The 15,535-nt window shown below is 42.5% G+C and overlaps 1 protein-coding gene across 4 annotated transcripts in view; it reads right to left on the bottom strand.

Moving 5' to 3' along the window:
- Positions 1 to 15,535, bottom strand: part of KLF7 (KLF transcription factor 7) — a 95,982-nt gene that overhangs the window by 31,513 nt on the left and 48,934 nt on the right. The window contains exons 3-5 of one of the 4 annotated variants that reach the window (XR_009958782.1): positions 11,864 to 11,987; positions 5,125 to 5,518; positions 3,631 to 4,472 (exon numbers count right to left, since the gene is read on the bottom strand). Coding sequence is in view for 2 of the 4 variants with exons in the window: in XM_062578808.1 (XP_062434792.1) it covers positions 5,467 to 5,518; positions 11,864 to 11,987 (176 nt within the window). In the remaining 2 variants the exon portion in view is untranslated. Of the gene's footprint in view, positions 1 to 3,630; positions 5,519 to 11,863; positions 11,988 to 15,535 lie in introns of those variants that run through there. The other 3 variants (XR_009958783.1, XM_062578808.1, XM_062578809.1) reach the window with 3 other exon arrangements.

Below are 15,535 nucleotides of genomic sequence, written 5' to 3'. Positions count from 1 at the left end.
AAATTATCCTAGTCTAAAAAAGGAATAAATCCAATTCTAAGAAGTCTGAAACAAACGAGAATGAAAAACAAGATTTTAATGTTCACCTCCATAGAGAGGTATGTTGGCTCAGATTTCATGTATGGGGAACCATTGGTCAGATATCACTTTGATCTTCCAGGCTAACAAATTTGTTTTCAAAATATTTCGTTGGTCCCCGCAGCAGTGACATAATTCATGGTATGATACCATTTCACACTGATCTGCTGAGAGTTTTTTTTTCTTTTTTAAAATTTCCTCCTCTCCACCTTTTCCTCATGAGGAAGCCTTACAAAGTTTAACACCGATGAAACTATCAGTGTTTGTGAGAAACCCTACAGAGTGACCCACCTCTCTATTCTGCCAGAACAAGACTGGGAAGACCAAAATCAGCACACACTTAATCAGTGAGAGCACTGATAAGAATCATGGAATCGTGGAAGAATTTATATCAGAAAGTACCTCTGGAGGTCTCCTACTCTACTCTCTGATTTAAGCAGTTCAGTTAGATCAGCTAGTTCTGAGTCTTGTCCAAGACATTCAATAAATCTGAGATTTCTGTCCTGGAATTTGACAGGGAATTATCTTTCTTTGTTCATTTGCCGAGTCTGTCTGGGCGATACTATTTTCTAGACTGAGTACTGACTATTAAAGGAGAGTGACTGGAATAATGAAAAATACCCTGGAATCTCTTTTTCTGTTAGAAAAGTCTTTATAAAATACGTGTGATGTTTTAGGTTGCTCTTTTTCTCCTGGTGGAAAGAAGCAGAGTAAAGATGCACTGAAGCGTCATTTTGTTCTGAAAGGTGACTAAAATACAGCATCATGTGTTTCCATATTTGATATGAGTGAAAGAATACATAGTTTAAGGTAAAACAGCAATGATTATGTTGGAAAAATATAATCTTACCTGCCAGACCCTATGCTGGATGTACAGAAATCATAGTTCTATAAGCATATTTTTATACATAAATTCAGAAAATCCAATTTTAAAATACTTGATGTTGTAGCTTCCCAGATTTTTCATATGTCAGTTTTCAAAGTGGAATCTCATTATAGAATTGGTGGAAAAATCCAGAATAAGTAAGTTATATCAACATCATAATATATGAAGTATATTGATCTGGAATACTCTGTCCAGTTCTAGACTCCCCATTAAAAGAAATTTATTGAGATACTGGAGTGAGTTCAGAGGTGGGCCATCAAGAGGGTCGGGGGCCTGGAGCACATGATATACAAGGAGAGGCTGAAAGATATGGGTTTGTTCAGTCTTAGAGAAGTGTGAAGGGAGATCTTACTGCTGTCTACAACTGCCTAATGGGAAGGGGGTAGAAAAGACAGAGACAAACACTTCTCCACGCACAGTGGAAGGATGAGAGCAATGAACTCAAGTTGGAATTTGGGAAATCTCGACTTGATACATGGGGGGGAAAAAATAGCACAAGGGTGGTCAAATACTGGACTAGGTTACACAAAGAGGTTGTAAAATTTCCACCCTTGGAGATACTCAGAACTTGACTGGACATAGTTCTGAGCAATTAGCTCTAGTTGGACATGCTTGGAGCAGAAGGTTGGCTGATATGGGCTCTAGAGGTCTTCTCCTGCTTGCATGATTCTATGATTGACTGCTCTGTTCCAAAATACTAACTAACTATTCTCAAAAATCCATATTTGACTTTGTTGTTTTCATTTAAGTATTATATTTTGTTCATTTTTTCTCATCCTATAGTTCCACAGCCTTGGAAAACAGAGTCTGGCATTTTTATAATGGCTTCAGTTTTGCAAATGGATATAAATCCAGTATGAAGGAAATAAGGCAAAGCTTCTCCTTTCTAGAGCTCTCTGAAAACTGCTGAATAACTTGCTCAACTTTTAAAACGTCAACTATTTATATTTTTGATTCCAAAGCAACTGGACAAGCAGGATTAGCCTTTTCTCATTAGTCTGTTTCTACTCATGGCTAAGAAATGGAAGATCTCTATACAACTTCAGCAAGGAGACATAGGCCCAAGAAGGATGTAGCTATTACAGATTACTCAAGATTTAAGTGCACAATTTGAAACATCTGCAAAGAAGCAAGTTTTCTCATTGTAAAAACAGACTCCTGTAATGTGTCACTAATCATGCCTTTCCAAAATGGAAACTCCTTCTACGAACTACTAGCTATGGTTCTTTGACACCTGAACACAAGCACACAAAATCTGAAGTCCAGAGACTGACTGAGTGCACAGCATATATAGGTGAAAAATATCCCCCTTTGAAAAGAGAAGAGATGGTCCCAAAACCTCGAATTTGGCTTCAAAGTTCAAGACCTGCTTAGAGATAGGGCCTGAGAAATTTGGATTCTGGTTAAGACTGTAATCCCCCTTTTCTCCAGGGTTTTTGGCTATTTGGATCAGGATTTAGATGTAGGCCTTTCTCTAGAAACAATAAAAAAATGAGATATTTCAGGGTGTTTTTCCCATGGGGTCCTTGTTCTGCCATATTTAAATGAGATGTTACAAGACGACAAATGACAACAGGAAGTAAATAAACAGTCTTGCTTGATTTTTTTGCCTTTTTTTTTTTTTTTTTTTTTAATGGAGGCTGGTACTTAAACTGTCACTTAATAATTACATTTTGTGGGCTATTGATAGCATACCTAAAGGCGGGTGTGTTCAGAGGTCAACAGAAGATATTTATGAAGGTTCACAGCCAATGAATATTGCAGTGGCAGGCTTGAGAGCACATACTTCAGTATGCTACAGTAATGACATTCTAAGATTCTTTATCCTTTTTTTTTTAATCTAATGCACTGACTGGATGCTCTACAGTTTCACACAGCTGAGGTTTCAGTTCCCATTAGACATCTGGCAGGATGTTCTATATATTCCAACTCAAGTTAAATTTTAGGGCCCTCAATCCCAGTGGAATAGCTGGATGGAATAGCCATAAAAAGTATGCAAATACAGAAGTAGAGAACTACAAGATTGTCAGCAAGCAGTGCTCCGTAATTTTTTTTTAACACACACACACACATATGTGTGTGTGTGTGTATATATATATGTGTGTGTGTGTGTGTGTGTGTGTATGTATACATACATATATATATATATATATATACACACACATATATATATATATAGTATGGTTAGTTTTAAATCTTTGGAATAAACTCCATTTTCTTCCTTCTTTCTCTCCCTCCTTCCCTCCCTCCTTTCTTCTTTTCTTTCCTCCTTTCTTTCTCTCTCCCTTTTATCATGAATGATACATGATTGCCCCTAAAATTAAATCTTACCCCCTGGTTAGATTTGGGTCCATATTTCATGCCATATGGGCCAGACATTGTATTCCGTCCTGTCCCCAAAATGTTCAGTTGACAGTCACAGTGTTTTGTGAAAACTGTGAGGAAAAACAGCATCTTTCAAGTAAATTCAATCTCTCGCTGGAACCAAAGGTTGCAAAGAAGCTGAGAAATCAAGTGCCAAGGATCCCGGTGACAACTCTTAAACATCTATCAAGTTTCTTGTTTCATTTTTCCCCGAAAGTACAGTTTTACCTCCCAGAACATAAATTAAGGGAAATATATAACAGTCAATGAGTCAAAACAGTCAAAGAAGGGCAGTTGGCTAGTACAGTATAAAAGAGCAGCAACTGTTTGTGGACCACGCACCATTTTGTTCCAATTCTAGACACATTTTGTAGGGATGGTCCCAGAATATACAAAATATACAACCTAATGATCACCCTGCCTGCTTGTATAGGCCATTTTTATGGTCTTAAATGCAGTCTTTGGAGTCCGGGCCAGTGCCAAATAGTTTAAAATGCAAGTTATGGCAAGATACACTTTTTTTTTTCTTTTGAAATGAAGACTTTAATCCACTTTGAGCCAAAAAAATCCAATTATCAATAGGGTTGAAAGGTGAGCATGAGACCTCCACTTGTCCTTGATGGTTCACACAGTAGGCCAAAATGGACCTCTAGGTTAGTAATGCTTTGGACCAATCAGTCGGAAAAGCCTCACTGCTGTGTGTACAATCCAATCCTTCATTCACCATTCACACTTTGTTACGTTTTTTCATACAGGAGTGGGCTGTAGCATCAACTTGATGAACAAAAAAGGAGGACTTTAATAATTTATTTAAAAGACTAATGCTGAATGAAGTCATTGTACTTGGAAGAGGTTCTCGCTTTCCCACTCAGGGACTGGAGTTTTTGGCTTTTTTTGTGTGTAAGATGCTCAACAAACATTAGGTTTAAATTAAAATGTCTGCAAGTGCTTTTTACACAAACAAAAGTCTAATGTTTTAAACTGGTTAATAGAAGAATAGCAAGAACAACCAATATAATTCATCAATAAGTCACTGTGGGATGTGGCTAACATGCTCACATGATGTGGAAGGAATCCTGTAGTCATGCCTGTGTGGCCAGTCCCAGACCGATATCCAGGTGAAGACAAGGAGTTCTGAAGATCACTTGTTCGTGGAGAAAAGAGAAAAAAAACATTTAAGCTTCCAAATAAGCTTTTAAAGTTTTCGTTTAACAAATAAACAAGAAAGTCCCAGCTACGGCAATAAGGTGATGCCTACGGAGATATTAGGTGCTGTTTCTCAGGGGCTTATCCCTTGGCCACTTAGCCACCATGCCAGCAGCTTCCAGAGTCCCTAGTGCATATGTTGTGCAATAGCCAAAACAAAAATTAAAATAAAACAACCAAGAAAAATACAGTCCTCCGTGAATTCTACATAAATTCAGGCCAAAAAGAGGATGTTTGTGTCACAAGTGTCACTCCACAGTCTACTGCCATTAAGGCCACTGGTATTGACTTAAAAGGATCTTAATAGCTCAGTTCTAGGAAGAAGAACCAAAACCAAGACAGGCCAGTGTCTGTGAGAAGTCTGACGCATTGAACATTAGGAATTCTCAGACAAAGAACAAAGGAACCAAGAGGTTAATTTTGGCTACCAAACTGGGATTTGGTTTTCTAGGTCATTGTTTCTCCCCCACCCCCCCAATCTATTTAAAAAGAAAAGTTAGTGCTACAAATATGCAACTTCAAGACGACATATTCTCCTATTGAGTTGCACTGAGAAGCAAGTTAAATAAGCCCCTCCTACTGCCGTCCACCTGCAGGGAAGCCTCCTCCATTTTCTTTGATTTCCATTGGCAAAAAACAGGAAACAAATCCAAGAGACGAAGTACTGTAAGCAACTGTTCCTTCTTACTGACTTCACTCTATCCCATTTCCTCGCCTGCATCTTCTCCCATCCTGCTGGGGCAAGGCATAAAGAACAGATGTATGTATTGAAGTATAATTGGGTGCATGACAGTGCGAGCGTGTGGTCTCTGTACAGAGGATTAACTGTGAACAAGTTCTCTTCTCCTGCAAGGCAGCGGGTTATAACTTGAGTTCCACTCTCTTTTCATAACACTTAGCTCAGATGATATCCATGCTAAGCTGAGTGATGTTTAGATGTGTCTCTTCATGTGGAGGGCAAGGTGATCAGACCTGGAAAAACACCTGCAAAATAAATGAAGTGGGAAAAGGAATAAATATGGGATTTGGCAAAAACAGTGCTCCTGCTCCTCTCTCCTTACATACAGGAAGAATTATTTATCCAAGTTTAGAGTCATTCTTTATATTGTCCATGAATGGCCACCAAACCATGCATGATTCACCTCTATGACCCTAGATGGCCAACTACCCTGGCTCTTCAGCAGCTGTATCAGTAAATAAACAATTCTTCTTTGGCTGTTCCTCTCCCTCTTCCTTCTTTCACTGAGTCAAACATCAGGGAAGGGCACCCATTCGTGCACACAGTAATAAAATCAAATATTTATAAAGTGTGTGTTTGTGTGTGTATATCTATACATTTAAATATGTAGATATAAGTAAATAAATAAATAAAGTAAAACATAACAAGTCACTTTTATACAAGTGCTCAGCAGTGCCAGCTTAAAAAAACACCAGCTTTTTAAAGTACCCAGGACCTGAAAGAGGCAACAAAGAAAGAAGTCAGGCTTGAAAGCTGAATTCCCATTTCTAATTCCAAATTGGAAGAAAAGCTGATTTAGTGTTTGGGGGCTGAAAATCTATCAGGCTACATATCTCTGCAAGATTCTCTGCTGAGAATCTCAAGGTAATATGTAGATGTTGATAAACACTATCTCCCTAAATAAAGCTGAGAGGAGATAAGGTATTGTCCCTCTTTTTTAAGTGTGAAAACCGAGACATGGAGAAGGCAAGAAAATTGCTGTAGATCACACAGGAAGTCTGGTAAAACCAGAAAAAAAATCCTAGGATTTTGAATTTCAGCTTCTGTTATATACGAAGGCATTTCTTCTCCATCTCACTACAAAACGTAATATTTTGACATTCTAAAAATGTAGACAGATGCTGATGAGATGGACTTAGAATGGCAACCCTAGAGAATGAAAACATCTGTTGAGTTTTAGGGCTGGTCTAAATATGCAGTTAATTTAGGGTAAGGTAGTGTATGAATTTGAAATGCAACATCTATTCTTGATTAACTCCCTCTCTAAAGGCTTATGGCTGCCTTCTGAAATAATTTAAACCACTTGGGAAGCGGGTTACAATATGCAGAAAAAAAACACGCTTATTCCAGGAGAAGAACCACCCTACAAAGATTTAATCAGGAATTACTGTTCAAAAACAACTCCAATGTAGTGGACATGTTGTAGGGCACTTAACATTAGGAAGAGCAGCCCAAACTTGGGCACTTTACACCACCAGGGTAGTGTCAGTGTGATGACATAAGTAAGTTCTAAGCAGGACAAGTGCTTTTCTTTTTCAAGTGCTTTTTCAATATAAACTCCATTTTACCAAAACTGCTAGGAAACAAGAATATTCTTTCAACTTCATGCCCACTAGAAATGGGATTGGAAGCAGCAACTCATTTCATACTCGCTACCGCAGTGTCATCAGAGATGCGTAGTGCCCAAGAGCAAGTTGCAGGGCAAGCGGGCAGTGGTCCTGGCTGCCTACCCCAGAGCCTGAAAATGGAGCCCGACTGTCACCGAGGGAGTATGCAGACACTCTGAAAAGCCAAGCCCCTACTAGAAATTTCAAGTTGAACCCTCGAAAAGGGAGGCTTCCAAGTTCTCCGCAAACCTTGGCTTGCATTCTTTCCACTCTAACCCGTAACACATTGGCATCTATTATAAATATCACACAAAAGGACACATACTTGTGGCTTTTGAGTAAACTGTTTTTAAGGCTCTGAAGGCATCATGACAAGCTACTTCCAAAACTGTCTTGCTTGGACTGCGTTTTGCTGCCCCATGGATTTAAATTATAAAAGATCCACCAATGCACATTAAAAAAAAACCTAAACAGCTTCTTGTGAGAATCTGGATAGCTCACACATGCACTGAATACACTTCAAAAAAGCAGTAGCTAAGTATTTTGTATTTTTTCAGAAAGAAGGTAAAAAAAATAATAATTCAACTACTAAATAAGAAAAAAAGAAGAAGAAAATACACTCAATCTGAAGGCAAACATCCAGAGGATAATCACCATAAGCAGAGAAAGGCTGAGAAAAAGAACTATAAATATGAGAAGATTTTAAATTGTTAAGGGACCTTGTCTGTCCCTCTGGCACAGGCACGCTATCTGCATCTATACGCAGAGATGAGTGATCAAGACATATATTTTTAAGACAAAGAAACCTCATAAAAGGCGACTTTGACAAGAAAAGCGAAATACTCAGCTGCTGTGGATGAGAACAGCTCTACCCAAGTCAGCAGTTCTCTATTGATTTGTAGCAGCTTAGGAGGTGGTCAATACCTTTGTATAAGGCAGAGTGGCAAAAATAAAAAAGAAACGCTTGCGAATGGGATGGAGGCTGCATTCCTCCAAGCTCCCAGCCGAAGCGCCGGGAGACAAATGAGAAGCTGACAACGAGCACTTGGCTTTCAGTGCAGCAGGCTCAGCACAGCTAGAATTTTCTAGCCCTAGGGTGCCAAAATACATCCTTGGACCAACATCCCTCTCGTCAGTCTAAACTGAGAAAGCAGCATGCTCTGGCTGTGAGGGCTGCCAAAACAAAACAACAGCTTGAGTGGCTGCCAAAAAGACATGCACCAGCTGGCATTTTAGTCTAGGACTAGCCATAAGACCACCACCAAACACAGCTTTTCCTCTCTGATCGTCTCTGTTACAAATGCAACCCAGGAAAAAGTATGCTGAGTCACAATGCAGCAAGATTTGTTAAAAATAAGGACTCAAAGTACTGCTTCACATCAAGAACCATAGTAATAGTATCTAGTATACTTTTCAGCTCAGTATATTTTATTGCTAATGAAATGGTACATTACTAATTCAAGTTTTCCTGTTGACTAACTTGGGTAGTTCCATCTATTGGTAAGGCTGCTAGATGTGGACATTTTATTTTCAACAGTAAAAAACTCCCTAGCAAATGTTGCTGCTAAATCACACTGACAAAAAAAAAAAAAAAAAAAAAATTGCTCAACAGACACATTTTCCTCTTCTGGAACTCAAGCCAGCAGTGGAGAAGGCTATGAAGGTAAAGATGACAAGAGAAACTCCCTTCTCCACAAATTAAGCAGCTTGCTGGTCCCCAGTCTTGCCAGTGAAATACCACCGTGCTCCACACCACCAGCTCTACACCTCTTCCAGTTCCCAGCCAGCTCTGTACATTATACAGGGTCCATCACAGCCTTCCCCCTCATCCTTCCACCAATCCAGCTCTTGCTGGAAGGACAGTTTATGCTAGATTAAGATACCCTAATTCTGAAAGTCATGCAGCAATGCATTCCCTGCTGCAAACAGGATTCCTTCCTCTCTCCCTTTGCTCTGCTTCCTTAGCAACACAGTACTGCTCAGCACTGAAGCCTCTGCAGGAGAAAGAGGAAAGGCAGCTCTGATGGGAGGAGAATACAGCACTCAGCCATCTTTCTTACCAGCTCCAGGTTCTCCACAGTGGGATTTGTTCATTCCAGCTAAGCACGGTCTTAGCTTGCTGTCAAAGGACCCTAAACGTGCACTTATATTGGAATATATACTCCAAAAGTCTGGTACTAAGCTGCTATCTGCCAACACATACTCATGCAGGACAAGTCAGTGCTGCTGCCCTGTCACCCTCTTCCCCTCAGGGTGCTGAGGGCTTGCAACGTGTGAGGAGCATAACCCTGCGCCCTGGGCTTCTGAAGAGCACAGCTCCTGGGGAATGCGAATACCCAGCATATTCCTGGTGTCCGCAAGTCACTAGGGACTGTACACTGCTTTCTGCACCACTTCAGCTCATTCTCCTTTCTCCTGTGCTGCCTCCAAACCACACACCATCAGCAGTACATATGGTGCTACTCAAACCAGTGGTAGTTTGCCAATGACAACCAACAATGCAATCTGTGGGCTGCACGGTGTTGGGCTGCGACAGGGCTGCGGCAGCAGCAGCCGAACAGAATCAAGTCTTCTTATTTCTTTTGTTTTAGAATTGTCCCGCATGCAGAGGACATGAATATCCCTTTGATGCTGGTCAGAAGGCTTAAGACACAACCCCACCTGAAAACTGTCTGGAAGGGAACTGCACCCACACCATGTGCACAGCACCCCCCCCCCCTTTTTACTGTTTTTATCACCACTTTCACAACCTGATCGCCAAGTATGGCCTTCTCTGCTGAACAGCAATATGCATCCATTCAGTGCTATGTCAGCACTGCTAAAAGCAGCTCCTAAAGGCTCCTTACTGTTCAGCACGCCAGGATGTCTGAGGGAGTGACCACAACTCCTGTCATTAATGGTAGGTGCAGAAAAGAGTAGCAGCTCAGATATGAAGAAACTGTTTTCCAGTTGGGACCCTGACTCAGAAAGGAGTGTCTTTAACATTAAATGTCTGCTTAAATGCTCTCCTGGGAAGGGACACACTTAGACACATGTTTCAGTACTTGCCTGAAGTGACATCTGCAATAGGAGGTAGTAGAAATAACTGTGAATCAGAAAAGAAGGAAAAATAGTGGTATGGCAATGTGAGCCCTCCGAAAAGAAGAGACAAAGCCAAAAAAAAAAAAAAAAAAAAAAAGAAAAAAACCAGGCACAGTCACTCTACTGCTTGCAACAACTGACTGGGTAAGTAGAAACAAATCCAACTCTTGCCACCACACACAGATGGACTGCGCGTGGAATTTAACAGAGCACGACCCAAGCACTCCTGACTTATCAAGAAATATTTTTTCCTTCACCCATAGCTTTCTGCTGAACAGCAGAAAACGTGTTAGATGGTTGAAGGAATCTCTACTGCAGTGACTGAGGAGTTGGCTGACAAAGAAAAAGCCTAGATAGGAAGGCACAACATGTAGTAGGAGAATGAATACTTAACAAAGGACTGAAAGAGACTGAGGAGTTGAAAACATTGACTGTATTTCTTTAAATCTCTGCTAAAAATGTTGTCTGTCCTGACACAGAAACCCAGGGGCTTTGCATTGCTCGTGAGTGTGTGTGTGTGTGTGTGGCTAAGGGTGGTTAGTTCATTCTTGAGAGGAAAGAACAGAGAAAGGCAGTGCCATACATTTAAAACAAGAATACAAATGTTCTCCTTCACAGAGGTGCCTATACAAAAGCAGAACTCCAGAGGTCTCTGCTTGGCTTATCCTGTCCCTCATTCTGAGCAAACAAAAGATAATCCACGGATAAAACAAAAGATAATTCAAGAGGAAACCTTCAGTGGGGGAAGAGGGACAGGAAAAAGGGGAGACAAGGAGAGAGGAGAGCCCAAGGAGATGAAGCTCTTGGAAAGACAGGATGTGAAAATGATCGAATTTCCTTCCCATAAAAGGATGGGGTCCCTTGTTTATATCCCATACATCCTCTTTCCACGCAGGTTCTCTGCTGGTCTGGCATACCCAGCGGCTTCCTAGAGCCTTTATTGTGTTATAAAACGTTTTCTTATCAGAGCAGAGAACCTTAGTGCCGCATTAAAAAATGGGTAATTTTCTTAAGCCTCTTTTAAAAATATATATAAATAGGATTAGCTGGATAACATGTTCAGATGCAAGCACATTATTTGATTACTCAGTACTAGATCCAGGTTTCACCCAGGGCACTGCCAGGCTCCAGCTGGGGGGGGGGGGTGGCAAGGGGGAAAAGTGCTTATTGTTCAAGCCTGTCAGTGCTGTCAAGAGTCATTACAGGGGTAATTGCTTTTGCTCCACCCTAACCTATTATCACTCGGGATTGGGGATGGGAGGAGGGTTTTCTTTTGGTTTTGTTTCTAAATTCAAAGAGCCAGCTTTCAAAAATGCTCAGCACCCAGCAAGAATGACCAGATTTTTTCAGACATGCTCATCATTAATTCAACAGCTAGATAAAGGAGTGAGGGCTGCAAAAAGGTATTGGCAGCGAGCGGCAGCCCCTGCTGCTCTCGCTGAGAGCTGCTGGGTGCCCAGCTTCTCCAGGCCCCTCACTTCCAAACACCCAAAGGAGGACTGCTGCATGACAGGCTCTTCAGGAAGCCTTGCTCTGGGCATCTATCATGCTTTAAAATCTGAGCCCACACAAAATAAAGGTGCAGAGTATTTCCCACATCAAAGAAATGTCAAGGGTGAGATTCAAAGCTGCAGAAGACTCACTCATTAGTGGGAATGCACAGAGATCTCTGATCCTACGTAAAACAACCCCACAAAGTTGAGTTGTCAGATATGCCTAAATCACGCCTGAGCTTTTGCAAATGAAGCTGTTTGCTCTCTTCTGTTGACTCTCTCCCATTTCATCTGGGGACAGAAGGAGCCCCTTTGGCAGGGCAACAGGCTGGTCTCAGGTAGCCAGCAATTCCATGCCAGGCCCGATAACTGCATTTTGCTTGAACACCGTGTCAGGAGGCTGCATTACCTGTCACAATGGTTGCATTTAAAGGGCTTTGCACCCGTGTGCTTTCTGTAATGCCTCGTGAGCTCGTCGCTCCGTGCAAAACGCCACTCGCACCCTTCCCACGAACACTTGTAAGGCTTCTCACCTGCAGAGGGGAGGAGAGAACAGTCAGAGTGGCAGCAGGGTTACCGAGCACTACACGTTCAAGCTCTGCATCCTCCCCCCTCCTCTCCCTCCCACTTGGGCAGGTTAGCCCACTCTCAGTCACACAATCCACGGCCAGTAACTTGCTTCAGGGCTTGTGACACACTGCACCCGAAATGGATCTAATTCCAACTTTATAATTGTTAAAATTCTTGCGCTACCTTGGCAAAAAAGGAATGTTTCCCATTTCTAATGAAGCCAGTCAATTATTCTTCTAAGAAACCCTTAAGAAGTCCTGTAGTGCTTCTCCCCTCAGCTGCTGAAAGCTGGTTGTCTGTAAGCCTTTGGGCCAGCACTGCTCTCACCAGCTAAGTTACTGGGGTGCTCACAAGTGGCTGCTCAAAGCATGGAGAGGTTGGGGCGAGCTGGGCACACAGCTGCCCCTGCACTACCCCAAAGCAAGCAACACCGCTGCACTGCATGCATTTACCTTGTTGCCATTTACCCCAGCACGGTCATGCTCACAGCAGTTCCCACCAAGATTTCAAGCCCACTGCTCTCTAGAACTGCACCTCCTTTATTTGCTTCCCCAAATAAAAACTGCTCAAGAAACGATATGCCAAGACAGTGAGTGTAAGGCAAGAAATGTTTTTTTCTTGAAATCAGCTCATCCTTCAGGCTTTTTGCACTCCACCATTATCAGTTGTTATTCTACCCCAAACTATTAACCATACCACTGAAGGCAGTGGAAATGTGCAGTGAGGAGTCAGGAGAGGTGCTGGTCTGCTGTGTTCACAGTTACCTACTTTCTAACGCAAACCAGTCCCTGTGGATCAAAGTCTGCCATGATGTAACATCATCGCCCCCCAGAACAAATGCTCCAGTGCAGCTTCCCCTACGCAAAATCAATGTCTATTCCTTGCACAGTGAGCACAGAATGGATGCATTAGAAGAGGAGGAGGTTGAGGGAAAATGCCAACAAGATGACACTTCCACTACAAAGCTTCTAAGCCGGGAATTACAAATGAGATGTGGTTATTACTTATTTATTTGTTCTAAACATTGCTAAGAAAGTGATCTTAAAAACCATCACTGGCCATACTGAAGTCACAATCCGTATGACCTCCTTATGGCAAAGCCATGTGAGACAGTCACTTGGCTAAAGTAGACTGAAATTCCTCAGTACAGGGAGGCGAATTTCTATATTTAACATGTCTATTCAGCAGGTAAAGGAAAGATTTGATTATGGGAGACCTACGTATTTCAGGGTGACAAACTGGAGAGGCCAAAAGAACAAGAGAAATGAAGAGGGCTCAAGAACTGCACCAAAACACATGAGAAAAGCTGTTCCCTGGCGAGTTCATTTCCGCAGGCGCCTGACTGCACACAGAGCTCTGCTGCACCACGCAAAGCGGGCTGCGATATTAACTGGAGTGGAGCCATTTCAGCCTTTCAGCCTCTGTGAAGTTTGCCTGGCTCAATAACTAAATCTCAGGATTCACTGGGATGAAGCAACGAAACAAGAGCAGCAGTAGGCAAGGCTATGCCAAACTATCGATTTGTCCCTTAGTCCCCGAACGCAGAAGGCCAGCCTGGCTGTCTCTGTCGTGTGCTGCAATCCACCCTGGGGACATGCCCAACAAGACCAGGGAGAGAGCCAATAAAAACACTACCCCAATCAGACTGTGCCTGTCTGGTCATCTCTGTGGATTTTTTGCTCTGTTTTCTTTCCCCCTCCACAAAGATTTTCCAGAAAAAAAAGCAAGAAGGTTCTTGTTTGCGAGCCAAGTGCTGGTGCTCTGTTTCTGTGCTCATGCCTCAACTGTGGCTCAAACACTGTCATCAGTGCTGGCCCCAGAAAGCAGGCTTGCAGTTGTTTCAGCTCTCTCCCTGCACAAGCCTTGAAACACTACCTGGCATATTACATTTGCTCTCCCCTTGTAAGAGAAAAAGGATTTTCCCAGCCCCGGTCTTGTCTGTGATGATGCAGCAGTTCCGTGTGAATAGTTCATCAACTATTTTTAAAAGCTGTCAATAAAGAAACCTCGAGGATAATTCAGATTCCTCGGTTCTCCGACGCTCTCTAGTGCCTACCTTAGAGCAGAGACAGCAAGGCAGATAAACTGCCCTGCAGCTCACGTTGGCTACTCACACGGTAAAGCAAACGCGAGACCAGCGCCCAGCCAAACCTGGCAGGTACCACCAGTCTGAAGGATGCAGTTGCCTATGGAGCCAAAGGGTGAAGGACAAACATCACGGTCTTTCTGAGGAACCAAGGACTACTAGGACTGAAGCAGAGTTTGGCTTGCTAACATTTGTCAAAAGCTTTGCAAACATACCATGCTATATATAGGTTACGAGAGACAGAAACGCCAAGCATGATTACTGGTGAGCCCACGGGATGCCACGCATCTCCGTTACTTGCTCCAGGGGCTCCTCTCACAAGTGATCCCAATTCAGCTCTGAACAACCCTGAGTTGAGTTTTGTTTTCTGATGCTTTCCCTCTGTCAGCGAAGTCACGCTCCACCAAATGTCAGACAGGGTCTCTTTGTGCTCCCAGACGCATGCCGGCACACGGTGCTCCGCACGCCGCAGCAGCACCGTGACCTTTAGAGCCATGTCAGACAGGTCCTTGGCCCAGATACCTCCTAGAGGTTAAGTTCCCTGCTCTCCTACAGCTGCTCAGGAATGAGGGAGGATGTAAAGAGAGAGATTTCTGATTCTCCGCACATAAAGACTAAGAACTAGCCGCTCCCTTAATGGCTGCTTTCATCTTACCGCAGATAAAATGAAAGCATGTTTTGCTAAGGTGTACGTAGTGTGGGAATGGAAAAGCGGGGAGGGTCTTCTATGGGCAATGGCACGCAGAAGAAACAGGAAGGATCATTTCCATGTGCCAGGCTGCTCTTCTGTTGTAGAGGATTAGCGAGAACAAAAAGGAAGGATGGTGAAATCCTCCTCTGCTGAAGGCAATGGCAGAACTCCCACTAGCTTCTACAGGGCCAGGATTTCCCCCTTTTTAACAAATTAATTATAAGCTTCAAAATTCAATTAAAATTAGGAACATCACAGAGCTGTGCCACACTGACTTTTTTTCAGGCTCTAATTCCACAAAATTAATAACTAACTGCACTTAAAACTTGTGCCTGTGAGTCACTCCCAGGAAGGCGGTTCTACTCCCTAAGTCACCTTTATTCAACACCACAAAAATCCACGTAGTGCTTGAGCAAATCTATGACCCACATTTACACAAAGGCATTCAACTGAGCATCCAAAGCAGCCGCTACCCACGCAGGCAGATGTTAAACGCTCAGCTGTTTCAGTTTAGAACGTGCCCCACAACCTGGACCTGGACCTGTTCGTTTTACACATCTACAAATGCACCCGGGAAGGGCAGGCAGCCAGCAGCACAGGCATGCATTTAAGCATCAAGTTACGCAATTTTCTGAGATGAGCGCTGTTAGCATACCATTTGTTTACAGAAAGTCTTCTAAAATTGACCTAGAATAGTGGTTTTCAGGTTTTTCTAGTTTTTTTTTTCCCTGGGA

The sequence above is a fragment of the Rhea pennata genome, chromosome 6 (assembly GCF_028389875.1).
Source record: "Rhea pennata isolate bPtePen1 chromosome 6, bPtePen1.pri, whole genome shotgun sequence".
In the NCBI taxonomy this organism is placed as follows: domain Eukaryota; kingdom Metazoa; phylum Chordata; class Aves; order Rheiformes; family Rheidae; genus Rhea; species Rhea pennata.
Note: the sequence above shows the minus strand (reverse complement) of the source record. Positions and strands in the feature narration are given on the sequence as shown.